We start from the raw sequence: 11,840 nt of genomic DNA, 5'->3' as shown, positions 1-11,840 counted from the left end.
ATTGTTTATGACGATGGTGATGAAACACTGGAACCAGTTGCCCAGAGAGGTGTTAGATGCCCCATCCCTGCAAATGTTCGGGGTCAGGTTGGATGGGACTCTTGGGCAACCGATCCAGTTGAAGATGTCCCTGCTCATTTCAGGGGGGTTAGGCTAGATGACCTTTGATGGTCCCTTCCAACCCAAACTATCCTATGATTCTATGAATTAAAAGGCACTTAGCAGTCTCATTCCCATTTAACCACACTCTTCACGCCGCCACCACATGCAGCCCATTCACAAATCGCTGCCCAGCTGGCAGCAATTCAAGATTTCAGACCTAGGGCAGGGCTTTTTTTCACATTGCACATATTCCTTGGGCCGGAACGTGCAAGCTGCACTTGGCAGAGATCGGTATGACCGCCAGTGATGAAATACCCACCGAACCCACATCGCCACAGATAAGAGAGACACCAGACAGCAAATCTCAGGCATCGCTAGTTTCCTTCTGCAATCACACACCCTGGACGACATGCACGCTCTCTCCGCGCACGCGTGTATTTTTATTTTCCCTGGTTCTCCAGGGAAACAGACGACACAGACACCATCACCGCTCCCCCTGGGGCTCAGGCACGACCCCGGGCCCCGGCGGCACTGCCCGGTCCGGCGGCGAGCGGGCTCCGGGGGCGCCTGTGCCGGCCGGGGCAGCGCGGCGTGCCCGGGCTCGCGCCTCCCCTCACGCGGCCGCCGCGGGGCGCCTGTGCGCGGGGCCCGCCCGGCTCCTCCCTCGCGCCGCGGCGGGGACGTGCACGCTCGGCGGGTCATGGAGGCGGCGCGGCGGCAGCTGCGGGCGGGCGGCGCGGCGCGGGGCCGGCGCGGCGCGGTGCTGCTGCTGCTGCTGGCGGCGGCGGCGGCGCTGGCAGACGAGGCGGAGGAGACGCGCACGGCACGGCAGCGGGAAGGCGAGCGGTGCCATTACTACGCCGGGGGTCAGGTCTACCCCGGCGAGGCGGCTCGCGTGCCCGTCTCCGACCACTCGCTTCACCTCAGCCAGGCCAAGAGTAGGTGCCGGGCGGGGCTGGGGCGGCCGAGGGAGGGGGCAGCGCAGGGGCGGCGGGACGGGGGTCCCGGGCGGGCGCCCTTTGCCGCGGGGAGCGGGGCGGCGTGGCGCGGCGCCGTTAGCGGCCGCGGCGGGCAGCGCCACGTCAGGCGGAGCGCGGCGGCCCTCCGCGCCGCGCGGGGCGGGACGGCGGCCGCCCGGTGCCCCCCGCCGCGGGCAGGGGCCGCCCCGGTGCCCGCTGCAGCAGGAGCAGTGCGGCGGGGTTGCGGCCCTCCCTTCCCTCCTGGCACCCGCGGGGATCCCGCGGCTGTGTGAGGCTTTTCCCGGGGGCGGGGGGGTCCTTTCCCAGCCGGCGGCCTGAGGGCGCTGCCCGCCGCCTGCACCGAGAGCCGCCCCCGGCCCTGCGCGGCCCCCGCGGGGTGACCGCGGCGGGTGTCCCTTCCCCGCGGCGGGTGTCCCTTCCCCGCGGCGGGTGTCCCTTCCCCGCGGCGGGTGTCCCTTCCCCGCGGCGGGTGTCCCTTCCCCGCGGCGGGTGTCCCTTCCCCGCGGCGGCCTGCGCGCTGTCGGCTCGGGGCGGCCAGGCCCACCGCCCCGCCCAGGCCTGCGCTGCGCTGCGGGGGCAGCGAGGGTGGCCTTGCACTGGCGCTTGGCAAGGTCGGTGGTTCCGGATCCCGCGAGTGAGCTGAGGGAAACGCATGAAACCATCTACAAAAGCGTTTCGCTCTCACGCTGCGCTGAGCAGTACCGGAGGGTCACCTCTCGTAACGCTTGCGGGTTGTGACTGGCCTTGGTCTGTCACTTGCTTTTGTGCCTTCGCTCTCTTGTGATTTAAATGCTTTGTGGCAGACCTAGATGCAAACGCCTTGAATTGAGCCGCAGGGAGGTGTTCGGGGCAGCTGTTCAGCTGCTCAGATGCTCTCCAAAAGCCCCGTTCTGCAGAACAGAGGACAGAGAGAAGTCGTGTAGAAACGATCTTTGCTGTCAGAGTTTGCAGCTTTACACCCTTTTCCTCCACCAAGCCAGGGCATAACTTCCATTTTAAACGTTTGCAAACAGATGCTACAAAAGAGCCATGGCAAACCAGCCAAGCATTTTGTAACTGACACTGTTTGGTTTTGCCTCCCTTTATAATTTATTACAGCGTTTCAGACAAGTGGTTTTAACCCCCCCAAAATCATCTTAATTTAGAAAGGGGTCAGGTTATGGTGTATTTTATTTAATTTCTTTTCCTTCTCACTCCTGATCTGAAGGTCAGTTGAAGAGAATGCTTTGCTGCAAAGACATTAGGTTTGGGGTGTCACTGCTTTGTAAAAAGCAACAAATTTGAGACATTTTTTGAGAGCATGAAATAACTTGAAGATTAATCCTTGCTTTCACTTGAAAATAGTCCCATGCCTGCAAAGACTCAATTAAAAAACTAATAATAATTAGAAGCCCGGGGCTTGAAATTGGATCGGAAGGAATTCTGCAGAAGACTCGGGAGGAAGAAGAGATTTCTTCAAGAAATGTAAACTGGAATTGTCAGTCACATCTACTGTCTCGACTCTCTGTACTTGCATTGCTGTATCCCTTGCAGGTTATAATCAAATGAAACCAGAGATGGCTGCCTTCCCGTTCGCGGGCGTGATCTCTGATGGTTTGGGCCATTTTTTGCAGCCATTGTTATACGTTCTCACTAACTGTATTTGTATTCTACAGCTGTGGGTTGTCCTAAAAAGGAAAGCCAAACACAGTCATCGTCCAGACAATTAAAATGCCATATATTTTTATAAGAAGCATTTCCCTAATTTCCTGAAGCTCTCTGTCAAGGTCCTTGACATCACAAGCGTATTCAGCTCACTTTGTATCTCCAGCATACCTTGCCCTGTCTCAGAATTCACGTCACTATGAAAACAGTATCTGGCAGAATCATTTTTAATATTTAATATTCAAGGTTAATCCCTTTTGGTAGGAATAGTAAATACATTTCATGCATTTAAATTGGATTTTTGTTTTTAAACACAACTATCTTCAAGTTACAATTTACTCAGGAGTTGTAATTTATTAAATATACGCTGCATTTTTAGGCATTTGTCTCTAAACATGTTGCAGCATGTATTTTTTGTGGACTTGAATTCCAAGTAATTTTTTATGGCTAAAGAGTAACAATACGAATTTGAACCATCTTACAGTTCTGGTTCACAACAGCTGTTCATAACAAAATAGGGTTCCTGAAATCTTAAACAGCTTTCCATTCAGTCTTAACAGATGTTCTGCCATGAGCTGGTGGTGCACACATGGTTTGTTCAGTATGCCCAGATAAGGTTTGTGTGGCCTTGATTATCAGTGATTCACGGGGTTCATGTGTAAGCACAAGTTGGTCAACCTATTTACTTTCCATGTGTACTGAAACCTGCATTTCTTCATCGTTCTGTAATCTCTGTTTAAAGTGGTAAGGAAGTTTCATTTTGTCATTGTGTACAGGAGGTTGTTGTCGAGCAAAAGGAGGACCAGTTGTCCTTGCACACAAGCTAGCTAATGAACAGCTTTGTTTGAACGCGCGCTTTGTATTCTGACTTTTAATTGAACGTTCTTAATGTTTCAGTCTCCAAGCCAGCGCCTTACTGGGAAGGAACGGCAGTCATTAATGGAGAGTTTAAAGAGCTGAAGCTGACTGATTATGAAGGAAAATATCTTGTCTTCTTCTTCTATCCTCTTGACTTGTAAGTAAGACCACTGTAGACACAGCAAGACTGAGCACAGCTATGCTAGACTTTCATTAATTTTTCTCCTTTTTTTGAGGTCTTGTTTTTTTGTTTGGCAAGGGTTTGGGGGAGAAGAATGGAGTGACAGAAGAAAATACATTCGTTGCCTTTGGGTTTTCATCAGGCATTGACAAAATTGTAACATAATCTTTGTCCTAATAAGCTTGTCCGCTCATTTAGTGTCTTCCTACAAAAAAATAAGTTTCAGTCTGTAGTACCCAATCAGGCAACCTTTACATTCTGTATCATGCTGTAAATCACTGCTGCAAATAGGAGACAACATCCCATCTAGATTTTCTAAAGTGTATGCAGTGTATCTAAGAGATGGCATTTTCCCTTTAAGCTTGTCCCATAACATCCGAAGTACACTTAACATTACCCTCTTCTATTGAGAATGCAGTAACTTCACTGGTTGAGTGAAAACATCCCTGCTTTCTACCAGAGAATCCCATTCTTCCCCACAAAAGGAAGAAAAGAGGACAGAGATGCATAACTACCTTGATGTTATAAAGGAAATAACGTGGCTCTTGGCCCTTAGCTTCAAGGCCCTAGAAATTGTCATTTTTATTTCTTCTGTAGTGGAAAAAGTTCAAATTAAAATGGTTAAAACTTGCAGACATGCACGATAACAAAAAATTATAGTATGTTCCTCTGAAAAAAAATTGTTCATTGTGCTTAGATTTGGCCAGTTAATATTCATAAAGTCTAAAAGTAACTAAAAACACTTGAATCCAGGTTGTAAGCTAACTGCAAGTTTACAATCTTCTTCAGTAATAAATCATTTGTAACTAAGCTAAAGAGTCTGAGGCTGGAAGATTTGTCAGGCAGCATTTTGGTTAAATGCTTGAAGAAGCAATAAAAATGAAGGAAAAGCTGGAATAGTTTTAAATCTACCATTTCAAGATAAACGGAGAACTTACTGGCTGTTTCATGCAATTTTTGCTTTATCTTGTCTTAAATTGTCTAGTACATTTGTATGTCCAACTGAGATAATCGCCTTCAGTGACAGAATTGAAGAATTCAGAGCAATAAATACTGAGGTGGTAGCATGTTCTGTGGATTCAAAGTTCACTCACTTAGCATGGTATGTATCTTATCATTGTTTTCCACTAGAAATTATTCATGGGTCCATGTTAGCTGAAGAAGGGTATCCCCAGATTGTTAGCCTATGTAGGTGTATTATAGTGTGTAAAATTTGATGCTGCTGATACAAATGTTTAAAATTTGTCAGTGATGACAGTTTTTAATTCTAGTGCATGCAAATACCTTTATCTTTGAAGCTTGTCCCGGTTTCAGCTGGGATAGAGTTGATTTTCTTCTTAGTAGTTAATACAGTGCTGTATTTTGGCTATGACGTGAGAACAATGTTGATAGGACACTGATGTTTTTAGTTGTTGCTGGGTGATGTTTATACTAAATCAAGGATTTTTCTGTTCCTTGGGCCCTGCCAACAAGTGGGCTGGAGGGGCATGGGAAATTGGGAGGGGACACAGCCAGGGCAGGTGACCCAAGCTAGCCAAAATTTGAATACATGCTGAATGTATAAACTGGGGGAAGAAGAAGGAAGAGGGGGATGTTCAGCATTATGGCGTTTGTCTTCCCGAGTAACCGTTACGTGTGATGGAGCCCGGCTTTCCTGGCCATGGCTGAACACCTGCCTGCCCATGGGAAGTGGTGAATGAATTCCTGGTTTTGCTTTGCTTGCATGCACGGCTTTTGCTTTACCTACTAAGTTGTTCTTACCTCAACCCTAGAGTTTTACATTCCTTTCCGATTCTCCTCCCCATCCCTCTGGGTCAGGGGGAGTGAGCAAGCGGCTGTGGGGGGCTGGGTTGCGGCTGGCGTTAAACCATGACAATGTATTGCTTGAAATGTATCATGTCTCAGTCCAAAAAAATACTATAAATAAAAGAAAGAAAAAAAAAAAGGCAATGAGGATGCAGATATCTATAAATGCATCACACTGTCCTAATTCATGACCACATTGGTATAGAGCAAATATGACTGATAAGAAAGAGGTCATTATTAATAGACATGGCCAAAAACTGCAAAAGATCTACTGAACATTTTGCTTGAACCATAAACAGTACTCATCTCTGTTGTGTGCAGAACAAAAAAAAAGTCACTTCCACTAAATCCTTCTGACTGTAATGTTCTAGCTTGTGACTTCTCACTTTGTGCAGGGAATATACAGATATCCTCATAAAGATTTATCTCATTTCTTTCAAAGGATTAATACTCCTCGAAAACAAGGAGGACTCGGACCTATAAGGATTCCACTTCTTTCAGATTTGACACACCAAATTTCAAAGGATTATGGAGTATATCTGGAAGATCAAGGGCATACACTTAGGTATTTCCCTTGGTTACAGTGGTTTTTTGGTTTTTTTTTTGCAGGGATAGTACTTACTGCTTTATATCTAAAGAAGCATTTGAAATTTTTCTTTGAGAACAGATTTTACTTGAGGATTCATGCCGAGAGACAAAATAAATATTGAAGAACACACACACCAAAAAAAAAAGGCATAATGAATCAGAAGAGGGGTTGAAGTTAATGTCCTGTTTAACGGCAGTCAGCAGCAGATACCTAGGGCAGGGAAAACACGCAGAATTCCCCAGAACTGCAGTCACTTGGGGGGACCCCAGGTCCAAGTGGAGTCAAGACTACAGTTAACAAATGTCCTCAAGATACACTTCAAAAACTTGATCAGTTGCTTTTCGGATCCCAGTAACATCGTAGCATCTGCAACATCCCCTAGCAGGGCCTATCAAAGCTCAGTTTTATGTTCTGCAGGAAAGTATCCTTTTTTTGGTTTTACCTTGCCCTCGGCTCACGTCATCTGATACCCTAGGTAAAGAATAGTAGTGTGCTGGTGTTCTGAGGTGGTGGGTATTGTATGGTGTTTGCAGAGATCAAATTCCTCCCATCCAGCAGACATAAGATAGTGCATAAACACAGCACTGTAATTAGTTCTGCTTTCTAACGCACATCAAAAAAATGTTTTCACAGAGGCCTTTTCATTGTTGACGATAAGAGAATCCTTCGGCAGATAACAATGAATGACCTTCCTGTTGGGAGATCGGTGGATGAAACGCTTCGTTTAGTACAAGCATTCCAGTACACAGACAAACGTGGAGAAGGTGCTGTCTTAAATACTTTCATGTTAAAGATTGTTTTCTTTAGAGTGAAAGCTGTATTTGTAGCTTTTTGGAAGAAAGGTACTCCATAGCATTAGAGACTAGCCTTATGCAACAAATGAAGTGGTTTGATTGCCCTGCAACATGATTCTTTGGTCCCAGTACCTCCATAGGTCGTTTCTAGAATACTAATTAACATTTTGCTTCGCATCCATGAGAACGCAGAGCATAAAGCGTTCCTTAGTCTGAAGTAAGGCATTACATACACCATCTGTCACAAGCATAAATCTGTACAAAATACGGGGCCATGAAGAATCAGGACCAGTATTACAGTACTTTTTGTCATACTAAAATAATCGAGATGCAGGCCGTCCTTGTCCTGTGTCATTCGTTGAGGATCTGTGACAAGTAAGTGACGTGAGCAGGCTTTGTGTCAAGAATGTATAGTGCTACTGTGAAAGTTAGACCGCCGTGACTTGTATGCTCTTCACAAGTATTAAGTGATCATCTTCCCCGAGACAAAGAAGCCTGAGATCATTACTTTGTCTCCAGAATTCATATTCCCGCAGTTCAAACATGGGGTGAATTTTTCACGTTTCTTTCAATGTGTTTAAGTACACACATGCATTTATTTAAAGGTTTAACTGTTAATACACATGCTCAGCAGCTTAACTTCCATTTCAACTCAATTTCACCTGGCATTTGAAAGTACCTTTAGCTGAAGGTACAAGGCATTATTATGCTTTGCTGTACAAGGAAATGCTGACAGTAAGGAAATTTAGCCTCGTTTAGTTACAAAGCTGCCTGACAGAATACTGATCTGCAGTGTTTCCAGAGTACCACGTTTTTTCCAGCTTTTGTGTGAATGCTGAGGAGAGCCTCCTTAGATGCCTTATTGGATTCTTTGCACAGAGTAGGAAAAGTAGTTCTCCACAATTCCTAATGGCCTTTGTGGCATTTTGTCTGACAGCATGCCTTAAAGCAGCGTAATATGGCATAACTCATGGGGCTAAAGTGTCAGGAGAGCTCTGATCAGCTCAGAGTTGCGCTCCAGAATGTGAAACTGTACAGGTGGTCACAGGGCTCTCAGCCATACTGCACGTTAACCACATGCTCTAATCCCTTAACTCCTGAGCAAGGCTTCACATAAAATCTCTCAGTCTCTTGTGGAATCTTTGATTTCTTTGCTAAAAAATCTCCCCTGGAGTTGGTTTTAAAGAAAGGTAGGTAGGTCTCTGTGTATTCACCTGAATTTCATTATGAAACTCTTGTGTCTACTAGAATAGGTGTTCATTCTCAGGTACTGCTTTGCCCGTACTTTGTCTAGTAGGGCATGAGAATTAAACCAAGACGTAGACGTCCATCCAGAGATAACGCAATTTCCGGTTAACAGAAGTGGTAGATGGTATCAGGTATAAACTGTTAGGACACCATCCCATGTATAAAGAAAACCGCATATTTAATAGTTGCAGGTTTTTATATGTGACAATTGTGTGCTGTTTACTTCAAGTTCAGAAAGAGAATATTAAATGCACAAAAGTAAGTGTGTGTAAAAATACTTTTACTAACTTTGTCCTTTTATTATTTTTTTTTCTTCCCAGTTTGCCCTGCTGGTTGGAAACCTGGCAGTGAAACAGTAAGTCACTGTTTATATTTACATGCATGTACCACTAAAACCACTCATTTCGACTAAAGTCAAATCCAAATTTCTGCAACTTTCGTGGAGATGATAAGAGTATGTTACAGGTAACAGCTTTCAGATTACTACTGATTTCATTAGAAGCTCATTTCCCTCACACTAGATATATTCCAGTTGTTTCAGATTCCCTGTGTTTGAACAAAACTTCTGAGCAGCAATGAGTTTGTGATCCAAGAACTTTTTTTGCTGTTAACAGCCGATGAGAGGAAGTAGGACAGACTCACATTTCCAATCTTCTTGGTTATTTGTCCATATAAGTTCTTCGTTCTGTTGAGTCTTACTGTGGATCCTAGGCAACACCCACAATACCAGATACAGGTTCCCAGGCTGCTGTAGTATCTGACAGAGCTGGCGTGCCACTGTCAGAACTCCAGCAGAGCGCACTGCTTTGCTGCGCAATAGCTCTTCCTCCTTTGTTACTGCCTACGTGTGCCTACAAGCAGAAGAACTAGGGTTCAGATAAACACCCATTGAACTTGTTGGTGTTCTCTGGCTGGGATGACGCCTCAGCAGAATAGTGAAACTTTCACTAGAGGTCTGAGCTGCCTAGTTCAGATGAGATCATTCTCATCTATTTGAGCATGTGGCTTTCTTCTGAACCATCTGGTGATGACAGAGCGTTGTTGTTTAAGAGCTGTCTCAACAAAAAACAGGGCCCGGCGGCCTCTAAGCAGAGTAGTGTGCATTATAATTGATAGTAAGAACAGTGGAATGTTAAACTGTGTTTCTTTGCCGGATGTGAAAATTTATCAGGATGTCTGGAGGCTAGGAATCGCCTCTTTCAAGCTAGCAGAGGAGTGTCTTAGTGGGGGAAGCTGGCTATTAAGACTAAAATGAGAGAGGGCTGGCTGGCCTAACAGACATATTTTGGCACGTAAAAGTTCTGTCCTCCATAACCATGGAACACCTAAATAGTATGACAATAACACACTTTCTAAAAAAGAGTCTTATCCTGCTGAGATTAACAGCTCCAGTACTACCAGTTCAAAAATCTAAAACAATACATAAGCATTCTTTTTCTCCTCTGTGCAAAAGATGCAGATAATTTAAGTAGCAGTGTCGTCCAGAAAGCCTTTCTCAAAAGATGTAGCCATGCCTTCTAAATGTTTTTGATTTAATTAGATCAAACCAGAGGAAGCCATGAGAGTGTGGTGGCCAAGGGAAGAACTGTAAGTAAATTCTAAGACTTTTGATTACGGACATTAGTTTATTAAAACACCTTGACTTTGGGGCAAGCAACATAGACTTACGTGCTCCCAGCTGTATAAATTCTTCCATTGGTAGGCTGCACTCTCTCTTCCCCCAGTCAGTTAAATCTTTCTGCTACTGCTGTTAGGTGCCTTTAGAGGTAAACGGTAATCTAGTATCAACTGATAAATGACTCTTCAGTGTAGCTTATGGGCTGGCCTTAGCATCACGTTATGAAATACTGTGCTGTTCTGGTTTTATCGTTTGTTGTGTTTGTGCGGTTTTGGGGGTTTTGACTAATATTTTCATTTTCTTTCTTGCACAGATAATTCCAGATCCAGCTGGAAAACTGAAGTATTTTGATAAACTAAACTGAGGCTCATTTCCGTTGAATTCTATAGGTCACATTCACTTTCATTTTTGCCAATAAAATTTCATTAATTTTGTTACTTTAATGAGTTTGACTAATATGTAACTGCAATAGACCATAAAATGTCTGGTTGCTTAAACAGGAGTCTAACCAGTGTGAAGCATGGGTACCTCATTAGTTATCAGAGAATATTCTTAGGAAATAAGTTGTCCCTGTCAGTCTTGTTCAGATGCTTAGTTTTCCCAAAATTTACTTTTCTTAGCATCTCAGGCTGAGATTCATGACTTTTGCAATTGGTAGATTACTTAATTTCTGCAAAAACCTTGCCCGCTTGGTCCCGTTCTAGGAGCTACAGCTAGAGAAGAGCCACTTGGTTATGGTATGGTCGTGTGTAGTCCAGAGGTAAGAGCAGCTAACGCGAAAACCAGAAATAAGTTACAGTTGCTGAATTAAATTTCCAGTCTGTCCAAAGCTGGAAAACATTTTAAGCTACTAAGAACATACCCTATGCTACATAATCAGTATAGCTGCACTGAAAAAAATACAGCTATGCCAGTTCATGTGATTCCGGAGCTGAACCGGTAATTTTTTCCATACTTGTATTTGTAGCATGTATGCTGATAAGATCGATCCCTTTTGCACAGTCTGAATTTTTTCTTTGGCCCTACACTGTTAACAGGTGTACATAGCAGTTAGCATCTTGTGCTGATCCACTCGTTGCCTGTGGCTCCTAGTTTGAAGGGAGTAACTGTAGTCTTTCCCAAGATTAGTATTGACGTATCCAGTGATCATCAGGACTTCTTGTGGTTTGTGTACGTGGATTTCTTCTTTCAAGGGAAAACGTGACACAAGACACACCTAATAGTTGGGAACCCTTTCCTAAGAATGGCTTTTCTTGCTTCTTCCCACCTCTCCTTTATAACGTGGTGGCCTAGGGTCCGTACAAGTGGAAAAACAGCACCTGAAGTCAGTCAGCTCTTTGCCAGGGTCATCCTTGCAAAGGCCTCAGAGAAGGCTTCCCCCCTGCTCCAGTCCAGCACCACTACATGATTACTCTTGGTTGGACCCCACGCTCCCGAGAACTCACTTCCCCTACCCACCACCTGCCCCGACCATACAGTTCCCTTCCCTATACACAGGCACTTCAGTACAGTTCTGCAGAACTAGACGAGCAGTTGCATTTTCACCATGACGTTACCCGATTCTGTAGGCTTTGGCGAGTATGGAGCATCTTTCCAGATTAGTCACTGCAGACAGAAAGCAGAAGCAGCTGCTTGACTTTTGCTTCAGCTCTAACACAAATCCCACCAAAGTGTGTGCCTAGGGCAGAGGGCACCGTGCCCCAGCCTCCCCGTCCCTGCGAGGCTGGGGAAAGAGGAGTTGCTGATCCCATCCGGAGGGTAACGGAGGCACAGCGGGGCCGGTGCCAAAGGCTGGCGCTGTGCTGCTGCAGCCCGCGTGATCGCAAAGACCGGAGGGCAGCATGCAGGGAGGCAGTTTCTCACGTTACTAGGCTGTAAATCAGCTGCTTGAATTTTACTTGGGATTTTGTTTAGAGCCTTTTAGCATCCCTGAAACACCAAAACCAACACAGAGAATCTTTAAATAACTCCAAGGGACCGCAGTGTAACAAATGCAGGCTAGCTGTTACACGGCTGTCCA

General features: G+C 45.4%; 1 protein-coding gene across 2 annotated transcripts; it reads left to right on the top strand.

Moving 5' to 3' along the window:
- The first annotated feature begins 496 nt into the window (after positions 1-496).
- PRDX4 (peroxiredoxin 4) lies at positions 497-10,263 on the top strand. 2 transcript variants are annotated; one of them, XM_055702655.1, is made up of 8 exons: positions 497-1,040; positions 3,624-3,741; positions 4,751-4,867; positions 6,014-6,136; positions 6,794-6,924; positions 8,523-8,557; positions 9,743-9,789; positions 10,134-10,263. In XM_055702655.1, exons 1-8 carry the CDS (start codon positions 512-514, stop codon positions 10,135-10,137), a joined length of 1,104 nt encoding a protein of 367 aa, XP_055558630.1. In that variant the 5' UTR covers positions 497-511; the 3' UTR covers positions 10,138-10,263. The 2 variants fall into 2 exon arrangements, with proteins under 2 accessions (XP_055558630.1, XP_055558629.1); XM_055702654.1 differs by lacking the exon at positions 9,743-9,789.
- The last annotated feature ends 1,577 nt before the right edge of the window (positions 10,264-11,840 follow it).

The sequence above is a fragment of the Falco cherrug genome, chromosome 2, assembly GCF_023634085.1.
Source record: "Falco cherrug isolate bFalChe1 chromosome 2, bFalChe1.pri, whole genome shotgun sequence".
Lineage (NCBI taxonomy): Eukaryota > Metazoa > Chordata > Aves > Falconiformes > Falconidae > Falco > Falco cherrug.
The sequence above is the reverse complement of the archived record's forward strand: the minus strand, read 5'-3'. Positions and strand labels throughout refer to the sequence as shown.